The sequence below is a fragment of the Electrona antarctica genome, assembly GCF_951216825.1.
Source record: "Electrona antarctica genome assembly, chromosome: 16".
NCBI classification, from domain to species: Eukaryota; Metazoa; Chordata; class Actinopteri; order Myctophiformes; family Myctophidae; genus Electrona; species Electrona antarctica.
In genome coordinates this window covers 41,410,615-41,424,342 of record NC_136797.1, presented here as the reverse complement: position 1 = coordinate 41,424,342, position 13,728 = coordinate 41,410,615, and the positions used below count along the sequence as shown (strand labels likewise).

Genomic DNA, 13,728 nt, shown 5'->3' with positions numbered 1-13,728 from the left:
TGCCAACCTCTGTACTGGGCCCGGTTAGCAAGCAGTAGAGAGCGCTGGGAGCCCCAGTGCCCCGAGCAGGTGTCAACCTCCCTGTGCAACCAAAGGCGCTGAGAGTGGAACACAAAGCGCTCAGAGAGGCATGCCAGCATGGTTACCGTCTTAAATATCCCAGGGCCAGTGTGGTCGCTCCTAAATCTCTAAGCACCATCGGCTGGCTGCCAGCACGCTCTTTTTATGTTACTGTAAACAGTGCCTCTCCACGGACTTTGACACTTTTTAAAGCTTTTCTCTAAAGAGAAGTCTCGGTGGTGTATGCCATGGGTAGATTGATAGGGGGACATTAGGAGCGCGCAGACAGTGGGCGCAATGAGCAATCTAGTTTGAAGCTTTGATTTGTGTCCTCTTTTGGGGAGAGGATTTTTGCTAGGTCAAAACAAGAAAATGTGACTTTTATCCACATGAGGCATGAGCCCTATATGTCGTAGGATGGATAGCGAAAGTAACTGATCTACAAGCTCATAACACATGGCATCGCAATGTTTTAGGTTAACAAATAGCAGAAAGATTGTAAGAAAGTAGCAAGAACATTTGTAGAAAATAAAAATGGTCCAATAGCGAAAATAGCAGATCTACTGTAAGGTTGTAAATGTGCTATTTTCACACAATTTCACTATAAGGACACGCCCAAATAATCACCATGTTGAAAGTGGTTAATAGCGTTGAGCACACCATCAGTGTGTAATATTAAATAAAGTGGTTAATAGCGTTGAGCACACCATCAGTGTGTAATATTAAATAAAGTGGTTAATAGCGTTGAGCACACCATCAGTGTGCAATATTAAATAAAGTGGTTAATAGCGTTGAGCACACCATCAGTGTGTAATATTAAATAAAGTGGTTAATAGCGTTGAGCACACCATCAGTGTGTAATATTAAATAAAGTGGTTAATAGCGTTGAGCACACCATCAGTGTGTAATATTAAATAAAGTGGTTAATAGCGTTGAGCACACCATCAGTGTGTAATATTCCTGTATAATCTCATCCATTCAGCATGTGTTTTCCCCCCTGAACAGACATAGTCCTGACACAGTCTCTCTGTGGATCCGCTCTTTAGACCGGAGGCTCCAGGTCTCATGAGCCCATGTGATCTTTGAAACGCTGGGTTTGGCTCCCACAGCTAAAGCTGGCCTGGCATTTAGATTGGCAAGATTGGAGAACAGAACTGGGTGAGAGGGAAGAAGTGATGTCTTTCTCTTTATTTAACCCCCACCCCTCTCTCTCTCTCTCTCTCTCTCTCTCCCTCTCTCTCCTCTGTCTCTGTGCATTGTTCGTGACGGTGCAGAGATGATGTAGATAGGATGAAGAGGGGAGGGGAGCTTGTCCTCATCCACAGTAAACAATGGCTCTTTGTGTACTTGACCCCCTTTAGAAGTAGAGTAGAGTCCTTGGCTACAGTTGATACTAGGGTAGAATTCCATTAGCGCTGGATTTGTTTAGTGGAAACCCTAAGAATACCCCTGCTTGACTGCTATTCCAGTACCGAAGGTATTCCTCAAACGCATAGCATGGGAGGGGTTGTGTTGGGGACTGAAATTCACTCCTGCGGCCATTTGTTCTCATTCTCCAGCCCGATCGATAATCAATTATACTTTTTCGAGCTAGTTGTCCTCCTGTATTGATTGTCTGAACTTGTCTCACTGTGTGATTTATCCCCCCATGGGCTAACTAATTACTAACCTATTTCTAACCTATTTAGTGATGGAAATGTCCAGATCTGTGCCACTAGGTCATTAATCAGTATTTGAGGATGGTATACGTTGTCTGACTGGAAATTAATGGCAAATATAGATAAATAAGAAGACTAGGCTTCTTTTATGTGATTGTTTGAGCTAGAGCGTTATCGATGTGCTTCCTGTAACAGTGTGTTCTGTAATATAATCGTGTGTGTGTGTGTGTGTGTGTGTGTGTGTGTGTGTGTGTGTGTGTGTGTGTGTGTGTGTGTGTGTGTGTGTGTGTGTGTGTGTGTGTGTGTGTGTGTGTGTGTGTGTGTGTGTGTGTGTGTGTGTGTGTGTGTGTGTGTGTGTGCACAAAACCAAATGTACCCGTGAAATGGGTCCATTTGTGCACTCTTGAGTTAAGTAAACACTGACTATTTTACCGTGTAGTTAGCCATCCCAAATTTTATCAAATGGGGGTCCATGGCCTAATAATGCATATCAAACTGGGAATCCTTGAAATGAAAAAAGGTTCAGAGTCCCGGTTGTAATGGGTTTACATGAAGCAGACAGCCATTTTGTTCCGGCATTTTGACTGTGACTGTCATGATTTCAGTAGCTTGGCTGTCCAGACTAGTCATATCTCCAGGTGTCTGGTTTCATGCTCTGAGGCAAACTCTCAGTCACCTCAGTTCAACGGGCTACAAGGCAGCTGGCTCTCAACCTGTGGGCCGGGGACCACTGGTGGGCCGTGAGGAAGTGTGCAAGTGGGACCCCAAATAGTTACCAAAACACTTAAGATTGATTGATTTGATTTTGATATAGATATTTGATAATATAACATTAGTATGAAAATATACATTTTCTTCTTCAGAACATGTGGCACACACACACACACACACACACACACACACACACACACACACACACACACACACACACACACACACACACACACACACACACACACACACACACACACAGAGATTAAAATAGGGTGCATTTTGCATCCCAAAACTCAGTTTATAGTTAAGGGACGCAATAAAACAATGACCTCTGCATCCACGGGATGCACTACTGTACTGTTTTTTATTCTAGTTTATTTTGCTAGCTTTAGTTATAATAATAATTTCTTCTTCTGTTTTCTACATGAATATAACCACAGTTAAATGCTGCAATTTGTAAAAATGGCAAAATATGATAAAGTAGGACTCATAAAATGTCCCTGGGACTCATCTAAAAGACCATCCCTGCATCCCGGGACTCATTACATTGAAAACCTATTTACATCACTGCACACACACACACACACACACACACACACACACACACACACACACACACACACACACACACACACACACAGCCTGCCAGAGAGAGAGTGTCCTGTCCACACTCTGATACATGTGCAGTATGTTGATGTTTTGGAAGCATCAGGTCTGTCAGCGTCACCCCAGCTGCACCCAACCTCTTGGGCCACTTTCACTCACACACTAGTTAGACGACATAACATCCAGTCGTGGATTTCTGGCACTCAAAATAAGGGTTGAACGGGGGAAAGTCCCTGGTAATACGAGGTGAAATAAATAATGAATCCTTGGGGTTGTGTTAATAATACCTTTTTAAGAAAATGAAGAAATAAAAAACACCATTACTGCATCAAAAGTAATCAAACTAGATTATAAAAACTGGTGAAGATTTGTCAAAGTATATAAGAAATAGGCAAACATATTGAGAATAGCCAATCTACAGACTTATATAGATCTGCTATTTTCACGATTCCAAGTGTCTGTCAGGGTGGGGGGGGGGGGGGGGGGTACCCAGTTACAATATGATTATTTTGGGGGGTTGCGGCATAACAAAGGTTGAGCACCACTGTGGTAGAAGACACCCGATAACCCTTCATCTCCTGCACACTCACTCAGGAGGACACAGGTGTGCCCCTCCTGTTCTGGCGAGGTGAGTGTGCTGCTGGTACCTTATCCTCTCTGCCTGGAAAACCAGAAGAACCTGCTTTTGGTGCTGGGTCACTTTCTGTTCCTCAGAGAGGAGAAGAATCTCCTGCACACTCACTCAGGAGGACACAGGTGTGCCCCTCCTGTTCTGGCGAGGTGAGTGTGCTGCTGGTACCTTATCCTCTCTGCCTGGAAAACCAGAAGAACCTGCTTTTGGTGCTGGGTCACTTTCTGTTCCTCAGAGAGGAGAAGAATCTCCTGCACACTCACTCAGGAGGACACAGGTGTGCCCCTCCTGTTCTGGCGAGGTGAGTGTGCTGCTGGTACCTTATCCTCTCTGCCTGGAAAACCAGAAGAACCTGCTTTTGGTGCTGGGTCACTTTCTGTTCCTCAGAGAGGAGAAGAATCTCCTGCACACTCACTCAGGAGGACACAGGTGTGCCCCTCCTGTTCTGGCCAGGTGAGTGTGCTGCTGGTACCTTATCCTCTCTGCCTGGAAAACCAGAAGAACCTGCTTTTGGTGCTGGGTCACTTTCTGTTCCTCAGAGAGGAGAAGAAAGCACAACAGCAAGCCGACTGGCCCCCATGTGCCTTGGTGCTTACTACTCTTAACTACTATACCATTATTATAGCCGACTGGCCCCCATGTGCCTTGGTACTTACTACTCTTAACTACTACACAATTATTATAGCCGACTGGCCCCCATGTGCCTTGGTGCTTACTACTCTTAACTACTACACCATTATTATAGCCGACTGGCCCCCATGTGCCTTGGTGCTTACTACTCTTAACTACTACACCTTTATTATAGCAGACTGGCCCCCATGTGCCTTGGTGCTTACTACTCTTAACTACTACACCATTATTATAGCATTATATTGGTGCTTACTACTCTTAATTACTACACCATTATTATAGCATTATATTGGTGCTTACTACTCTTAACTACTACACCATTATTATAGCATTATATTGGTGCTTACTACTCTTAACTACTACACCATTATTATAGCATTATATTGGTGCTTACTACTCTTAACTACTACACCATTATTATAGCATTATATTGGTGCTTACTACTCTTAACTACTACACCATTATTATAGCATTATATTGGTGCTTACTACTCTTTACTACTACACCATTATTATAGCCGACTGGCCCCCATGTGCCTTGGTGCTTACTACTCTTAACTACTGGCCCCCATGTGCCTTGGTGCTTACTACTCTTAACTACTGGCCCCCATGTGCCTTGGTGCTTACTACTCTTAACTACTGGCCCCCATGTATCTTGGTGCTTACTACTCTTAACTACTGGCCCCCATGTGCCTTGGTGCTTACTACTCTTAACTACTGGCCCCCATGTGCCTTGGTGCTTACTACTCTTAACTACTGGCCCCCATGTGCCTTGGTGCTTACTACTCTTAACTACTGGCCCCCATGTGCCTTGGTGCTTACTACTCTTAACTACTGGCCCCCATGTGCCTTGGTGCTTACTACTCTTAACTACTACACCATTATTATAGCATTATATGTCCTGGCTGCAGGCAGTGTTGATTTTGAAAGCACATTTTGATTTGGTTTTTGTCTTTTGAATAAAACTTAATTTAGTTTTGTCATATTTCAGTCACCTGAAATGTTTTGGCATGAGGTGTGCAATCGATAGGAAAAAAGTAATTTTGAGTTATTGTGAACGATAATGGCACAGACAGCATTGTATAGGACACCTCTTTATTCATAAATCCCCTCCTTCCACATGATTGGATCAAGTGAAAGGAAGAACGTGAGCCGTGCTCTTGAATTATGGCAGTTAATGGCTTTTCAACATAAAACTCTTACATTGTTAATACCATGCACAGAGCAGAAATGAAGCAATCTGCCTTCTGTCCGTGTGGGAAATGGGCTAATCTGCTCATGATAACATGATATTTTTCTGTTGAGATTATTTTTGGTTATTTGACGGAAATAGAAATGTATTACGGTACATTCAGGACTGAGGAGTTGGCAGATTTAGAGATTTATTTTAATATTCTACTCGAGCTTAAAAGGCTTGTTGCATTTTTGTCCCAACATATTTTTACATTATGCTTTTTTATGTAAGCTATTTGCACACGACAGGTCAATGTGCAACATAATCATGCAGATGAATACTCAATCTTGGCATTCCATTAAGTTACACACTACACAGTAAAAAACCAAATCCCCCTGTGTTAATGTGGGGGAAATATCAGATCTACAAGCTTGCAACGTGTTGACTCGCAACGTGTCGCTTGCATTGTCGGGTTCAAACTACGTAGTCCACTGGAACAATCCAAATGGTAGACAAAAATGCATAAAAAACCATGTAGGGATGTAACCCTTCACCAAAGGTTCGGTTGGAGAACCACTGCCATAAGGCAGGGGTTCTCAACGTTTTTGTCCGGGGACCCCCGGAAATGCTTTGGCAATGTCTCGGGACCCCCGCCCCGCCCCCTCCCGACCCCCAATATAAATTGACTGCTACAATAACCTTAAACCATTTTGGGCGGGAACCCCTTTTGGTGTTTTAAGCATTGTTATAATTTAGCTATTGAAAAATAGCAGATCTACAAGCTCATAGCGCGCCACTCGGTGGCGCGCTATGAGCTTGTAGATCTGCTATTTTTGAAAAATCGTGAAAATAAAAATTAAAAAAAAGTATTTTTTTATTTATTTATTTTCTGAAAATAATTTGGGGACCCCCTAAAATAATTTGGCGACCCCCCCCGAGGGGTCGCGACCCACGGGTTGAGAACCCCTGCCATAAGGGTCTATCTGGACCCCTTGGTGGTCCCCGAACCCGACATTGAGAACCAGTGTGATAATAAGCTGACAGAGATGACACAGAACCTTGCTAATGGCTTCCTTATCTTGGCCATCCGGCAGCGACTGCATCAGGAGAGGCCTGTGGGAAGGGGGGGGGCGGGGGAGCACAAGGCCCCGCAGATTGGCAAACGGAGAACAACAACCAGATCAGGACAGGCCTGATAGCTACCAGGAATGATAGCAAACCAGGAATGCTGGCGTCATCCACATCACCCGAGACCCATGGAGCCCGCCTCTTTTTTTTGCTCCAACAATACATGACAATAGAATCAATTTTCCTCTCTTAATGCCTGAGGTGCTGTCATTGCATAACACACCAAATATGACGATAAATATATTTTCACACTTAATCTCATTCAAACTAAAGTGTGTGTGTGTGTGTGTGTGTGTGTGTGTGTGGGTGTGTGGGTGTGTGGGTGGGTGGGTGTGGGTGGTCGGTCTGACTAAATCGAACCAGAGCAGCATAATGGATGTGCTCTGGTTTCTGTTCAGAGCCTTGATGACACGTCACGTAATCATGCCTTTCTCTGATCCTGGCTGTTACTCATCTCTGAGCCCTTGGCCCAACTTCACACCCATGCCCATCTGTTTTTCGGACATCATAACTGTACACCAGGATTGTCTCAAAGTGGGTGCCTTGGCGGTTGACGCAAGTCCAGGGGTGCCTCAGAATACTTTGATAATATTTAGAATTCATCAATATCACTTCAGTTTAATCACTTAGACGCTCTATACGTTTTTAGCCTACAATACACCATGTCTCTTCACCAAAAATAGCGGATCTACAATTAACACAAGACCAACATTTAAAGAAACCGTGTGCCTGTGTTGGAGATATTTTCTGTGTGTAAAGTCTCCGTATGTTAAAAGCACTGTGGTCTCTCTCTGTGTGCTGCAGGGGTAACTTCACGGTTCCAAAGCTGCCGGAGTCCAACATGGGTTTTGGAGTGCTGGGGGTCTTCTTGGGCCTGCTGCTGGAGGTGTCCACGCATGGACCCCACACTGTGCCTCGCACCTCCTTCAAGCACCAAGGTAATCATTAAGACCAGGAGTAGGCTACGTTTGCCAGCAGTGACAACATTGCCACAAAGGACCCACTGAAACCCCCTCCTGAGGGACCCCCACTTTGAGAACCACCGCTGTAACCCAAGGCTTTTCATTTTGGAGTACGTCTCTGCGGATGGGGCAGACGACCTCCTCAAGTTGTGTTTGTGGCTACGAGAGACAGGAACACTGACTAATGCAGGATCGTATGTCAAGGATGAAATTCAACTGTAATCCACTTGAAGGATGTGAAAGTTCAGACACTCACTTGAGGTCAACCGCGTGCGACCTGATGTCCCTATTTTGGGCATGTCATTATAGGCAAAAGAAAATGTCAAATATTTCTCTTCCTCCGGGGCGCCGATGGCCTAGTGGTTAAGGCGCATGCCACATATAGGCTCTAATGCAGCCTAACAGCATGTTGTGGGTTCGATTCCCGCGCCTGGTGTCACTCCCTGTCTCTCTCCCCGTTTCCTGTCACTCTCCACTACTACTATACAAATAAAATGGCCCCCCCAAAAAACTTTAAAAAAAGATAGATATCCCCCCCCCCCTTTCTTTTCTTGTGAAGATTCAAGATAAGATTGCGTTATTTGTAATTCTGTTTTCCTTTTGCAAGCAGTTTCTCCTAAAAGATAAAACATATGAGAAAACAGACAATCTACAAGCTCATAGCTTGATTTTTTTTCTCTGTTCATCGTACAATAAAGTACAGCATGTAGTTATGCATGTGAAAGAGCCTGCTCTCATTTGAGGTTACAGACAATTTCAACGTTTTTGAAATATTATACTCGGCATCTATTTCCAGACATGTACATTGGGTCAACACCTTCGCCTCTCTGTCGCATCGCAGATTCTCAAGTAATGCCTCCTAATGGCCAGGGCGGAAGCTCTATTTGTACGCCGCCATTGACATAAATAGCTCTCGTAACTATCCCAGCGGCAGGCGGCCCGTGGTAACTCGGCTCAAGGCAAAATGGAGTTTCTCTTCTCTCGAGTGACTCAGCCAGTTATTCGGTCAGTCAGTGAGGGTGTTTGCTTTCATGGTTGTGATGTTTATGTCTTGGCACCCGCAACCTGAGCCTGCTCACACCTGGCACACCCCATGCCAGCTAGCCTGCCTAACACAAACTCTGCTAGGGCCACGATAAATCACCCCCGACATAGTGACACATGGGTACACTCACAGGATGCTTCGATATGCCATAGCTAGAGAGACAGTAATGGGACACGTTGCACAAGTGTACAGAGACCCATGCCCCACAAGTAAGGCTGGGCAATATGTTGGGCTGTGTCACAATTATTACATAATCGTCTAATCGCAATCATTTGAGATAATCGCAAATTATTTTGTCATTATTGTCATCGTTTCCATGTTGAAAGATGTTCATATACATAAAGATCACACCTGTGTGAACTGAGCGGTGCAACTATACATTTATTGTTATAGTTACTGTACTGTGCTCTGCACTGTATTGTAGTGTACTGTGCTCTGTACTGTACTGTACTGTACTGTACTGTATTTGGATTATTTTTGGAACAAATCTTCGAGAAATGACAGAGTTAACGTGTGGGGGTCCCCGGAACATCCAGACCCCCAAGAACGCGCCCAGGGCTCGTACTGTATTGTACTCTGTGCCACTTTACTCTGTGCTGTACTCTACTGGCCCCTTGACATACATAGATGCATGCATGCATACACACACACACACACACACACACACACGCACATACGGACACACATAGCTGCGTATTGGAGCGGAGGCACCGCTCAAAAAGAAGAAATAGCAGATCTACAAGCTTACATGTTGTACACTTGTAGCTGTAGATTATAAGCTGACGCGTTGTAAGCTTGTAGATCAGCTATTTCTGCTATTTTTACCCTTTAAAAAATTTTTTTTTGGTATATTTCAGTTGGCATATCTGTGCACTTTTTCATTACGAAGCCTAAAAGGCAAACAGAAATGTGATTTCTATTCATAAGGTTCCAACGCCAAAAATAATAATAATCGTTAATCGCAATTATTTGTGTGACAACTGACAATTAATTGCCAACTTAAAGGTGTAATCGTGACAGCCCTAGGAATATGTAGATATTATATCGATATTGTGATATGAGACTAAATACTTTGGATATTGTGTTATTAGTGTTGTCTTTTCCTGGTTTTAATCAAAACCCTCTATTTTAGTAAAACCCGGACCGGGGATACAACTGTACTTGGACTGCTTTTTTCCCAAATCTCTTTCCCAGCTTGTAGATCTGCTCTCATGTGATCTAATGTTTTTGTGTGTGTTCAGAGGTGGACCTGATGGAGTTTTCAGAGCCAGGGATTTTCAACTACTCCACTCTGCTGCTGAGCGAGGAGAGAGACGCGCTGTACGTGGGAGCCAGGGAGGCCATCTTTGAACTCAGCAAGACCAATGTTACAGTCAAGAACAACAAGGTATCACAATGTGATGTGGAATCCATCCTTTAGATCAGGGGTTCTCAACCCGTGGGTCGCGACCCCTCGGGGGGTCGCCAAATTATTTTAGGGGGTCCCCAAATTATAAAAAAAAAAAAAAAAGATTCTTTTTCACGATTTTTCAAAAATAGCAGACCTACAAGCTCGTAGCGCGCCACTCGGTGGCGCGCTACGAGCTTGTAGATCTGCTATTTTTCAATAGCTAAACAATGCTTAGTTAAAACACCAAAAGGGGTTCCTGCCCAAAATGGGTTAAGGTTATTGTAGCAGTCAATTTATATTGGGGGTCGAGAGGGGGCGGGGCGGGGGTCCCGAGACATTGCCAAAGCATTTCCGGGGGTCCCCGGCCAAAAACGTTGAGAACCCCTGCTTTAGATCAGGGGTTCCCAAACCTTTTCATCTCAAGGACCCCCAAATTGACACTAATTAGCCCACGGACCCCCTATTTGAAAATATATGTCAAAGACCCCCATAAGAGAAGATCTTTACGGCTCTAGCAGTGATTTTCAACCATTTTCATTTCAAGGACCCCCAGTTTGACATGCGTTAGTCTACGGTTCCCCCATTTCTATCTCTGGGACACCCAATGTATATTTGAACTCTGAGAGTGTAATGGGTCCATTTGGTTCCATTTGTACGCTCTCTTGAGTTACAGACCCATAAGGGTCCATTTGGTTCCAAACTATCATTTAGCTGGGGACCCCCTGGAACTCCAAGGACCCCTGGGGGTCCCTGGACCCCACCTTGGGAACCACTGGTTTCGATATATGAAGAAAGATGAGGGGTGCTCTCTTTAATGAGTGTTCACGCTGAGATTCTTTTGTCCCTTCTAAAAGGTTCAATGGACAGTTGCAGAAACTCCAATGACGATGTGCACACTCAAAGGAAAATCAAAAGAGGTCAGATTGGAATTTTTGCTTGTTTATGCCATTGCCTATAGATATCTTGTCTCAAAGAAACTTGCCCAAATGAAATGCTTCATTATTAAGAATAAGTCGTTATTACTAGTCTCATCACTTGACCGTTTACAGAAGGACTGTCTAAACTACATCCGGGTGCTTCAAGTGTTGGACGATGAGCGGCTGTTTGTCTGTGGGACGCATGCCTTCCAACCGCAGTGTGACTACCTGGTGAGTGGCGGCTCCCATATACGGTGTTGGCAGATTTCTCGAGAGAAACGAAAATAAGCCCAAAAGAAGCGAGCTTCTTTAAGCCCAAAAGAAGCGAGCACACACATGTTTATTTTTATTATTTTGTTTTGGGCTTTTTTGCCTTATCATGATAGATATACAGTAGGTTGACAGAGAGGTGGGGGGGGGGGGGGGGGACATGCAGCAAAGGTCGTCGGGACTCGAACCCCGACCAGCCTAGGTGCCCAAACCGCTAGGACGGCCCGGGCCACGAGGACACACGTGATTGTGTACTGACTTGGATCAGTTGAACTATATGATCACTATGTATCACTATGAAAATGCGTTTAATAAAAACTAAAATAAAATAAATTGCTAAAATAAATAAAATGTTTAAATTGTGATTATGATTAGGGTTTAGTGTGGCTCACTTTCATCAAATAACCCTGACCTCCTCTTTCTCCCAGAGCCTGTCAGACTTCACGCTAGCGGGCCGAGCCGAGGACGGCAGGGGGAAGTGCTCCTTTGACCCGACGCAAAGCTTCACCAGCGTCATGGTTGGTGAGTCGGAACAATTTGTAACCACTTCCACGAGGCGGACACTGGCTAGTATGGACCTCCTCCTTCCCCACCAGCGATGCGATTTTTAAATTCAGCTCCGTTGAGCCTCCATTATAACCCGATTTTCAAAGCGCCGTATCTCCAAAGGTTCGAGAGCTGTCCATGGTGCGCCGCCGTGCACCCGACCGCATCACTGAGAAAATGTAGCTGGTTGTACTGCTAGCTAAAGGCTGTGAGCTAATGCCAGTAGTGTTGAACTCCTCCCGGGGGCCCCCACCTTCCTGTTTAACCCGGAACGGAAACAAGCTCCGTAGAATGGAAGCAGATGAGCGGCATATCGGCAGTGTGAGCATGCTAACACTAGATGGCGCTAAAGGAGTTAGAAAAATCACACTCGTGTGAAGTGATGGGCGCTCTTATCGCTCTTACATCATCAAACATCATTACATTCTGGCCAATGACTTTTGGCGTCCTCACGTTTCTGTCCTCACTTTTTATCCTCACATTCTGTGCTCACTGCTCAGCCAATCAAATCATCGCTATGGGGTACAAACAAACACACAAAGCTGGGCATAGGCGGGGCCAACGCCCTTCAAAAAATGATGTGAGGATCCGGCTGGCTGCGATATTTTTCTGTTCCTAGCTGATATCCTGTGGCAGTTTAGAAACATTTTCACAATTTAGTTGTACTTTGTGTGTCTGCTGTTTGTAGTCATGGCTGCCAGTTCCCACCTGATGTTGTGTGGGAGTTCCGACTGTGTACTTGATAACTGCTAGCTTGCATAATGTCTTCAGACTAGGACTCAGGTCTATATACAGGTCTTTTAAGCTTCCCCCAAAGCTGATGATGCGATTACCAACGATGCTACAGCACGTCACAAACGAACGTAGGCTATTTCCATTGGGTACAACCTTCGTCCAAGAGAAGGTCTCTGGATTTCCACATATTAAAGCACCGAAAAAATCTTTCGCCACCATATGTACAGCTCTCCATTGTAGGCAAAGGCTGAATGTCCTTTTGGACGGCGTGCAGAAGGCGTACTCAGCCAAGAGTTGGTCTCTGTGTCAAACACTCTGAGCTGGTAGTAGTTGCCAGTGTCTCCAAATCCCCCAAATACAAACATCTTTGTCCCGATGATGGTGGCAGATTGATGTGTTGAAACAGGTGGCCAGTAACCTCTAATGCTAATTAAAGACCAGGCCATTCAGGTGGTGTCCAACTTGTATATGTCATTATGGAAAACAAAGGAAAACCAAGTGAGCTTACATCCTCCATGGATAAACATGACATTCCCCAAGACACAGGCTGAGTGGCCCATCCTCGCCTCTGGAACATTCCCAGAAACACTGTTCTTGAACCATCTGTGGTCATCAACATTGAATGTATACAGCTCATTACAGTAAGACTTACCTGCAGTTATCATACGCTTTAGCAAGTAAGAACAACCTCCCCAGGTGTAGATGAAATCTCCGATCAGCACAGCTGTGTGGCCAATGCGACTGAAGGGAACCTCTGGAGGCCGTTTTACTCTTCCAGATGTTACTGGGGGAAACTTCATACAGCGTCCAGATGTTACTGGGGGCAACTTCATACAGCGTAAAGACACTGTGTTGAAGACATGGACACCAATCTGATCACGGCTTCCTCCAAGGAGGTACACTTTGTGTCCCACTGTCACTGAAGCAGTCTGTGATGTCATGTGGGTCAATACATCATCATCATACTGTACTAGAACACTTGAAATGTCGCAGACTTGCGAGTTTTCTATTTTTGTTTTATTGTTGAAATGGCTTCGTCTTTTTTTTTGTTTTAATTAGGTTTTAGTGTTGGTTTCAGTTTTTGTCTCACAAGACTTTAGCATGGTTGTGCATGTGAAAACCAAGGTGAGGCTCTTCCACTGGTAAAATGTTATTGGATGCTTCCCATCACTAGGATAATCATAGTACCGCCCAGAGGGGTGAGGCACGCGTCAGGGGAGCCCTCAGGCGCTCAAAACATTTGAGGACATTTTTGGGGACATT

General features: G+C 44.6%; 1 protein-coding gene across 3 annotated transcripts in view; it reads left to right on the top strand.

Annotated features, from left to right (window-relative positions):
* LOC306940152 (semaphorin-4D-like) overlaps nucleotides 1-13,728 on the top strand; it is a 70,319-nt gene that overhangs the window by 41,974 nt on the left and 14,617 nt on the right. For all 3 annotated transcript variants that reach the window (XM_079525156.1, XM_079525155.1, XM_079525157.1), the window contains 5 exons: nucleotides 7,405-7,538; nucleotides 9,849-9,994; nucleotides 10,852-10,914; nucleotides 11,047-11,145; nucleotides 11,613-11,706. In XM_079525156.1, the coding sequence (XP_079381282.1) occupies nucleotides 7,405-7,538; nucleotides 9,849-9,994; nucleotides 10,852-10,914; nucleotides 11,047-11,145; nucleotides 11,613-11,706 (536 nt within the window). The remainder of the gene's footprint in view (nucleotides 1-7,404; nucleotides 7,539-9,848; nucleotides 9,995-10,851; nucleotides 10,915-11,046; nucleotides 11,146-11,612; nucleotides 11,707-13,728) is intronic.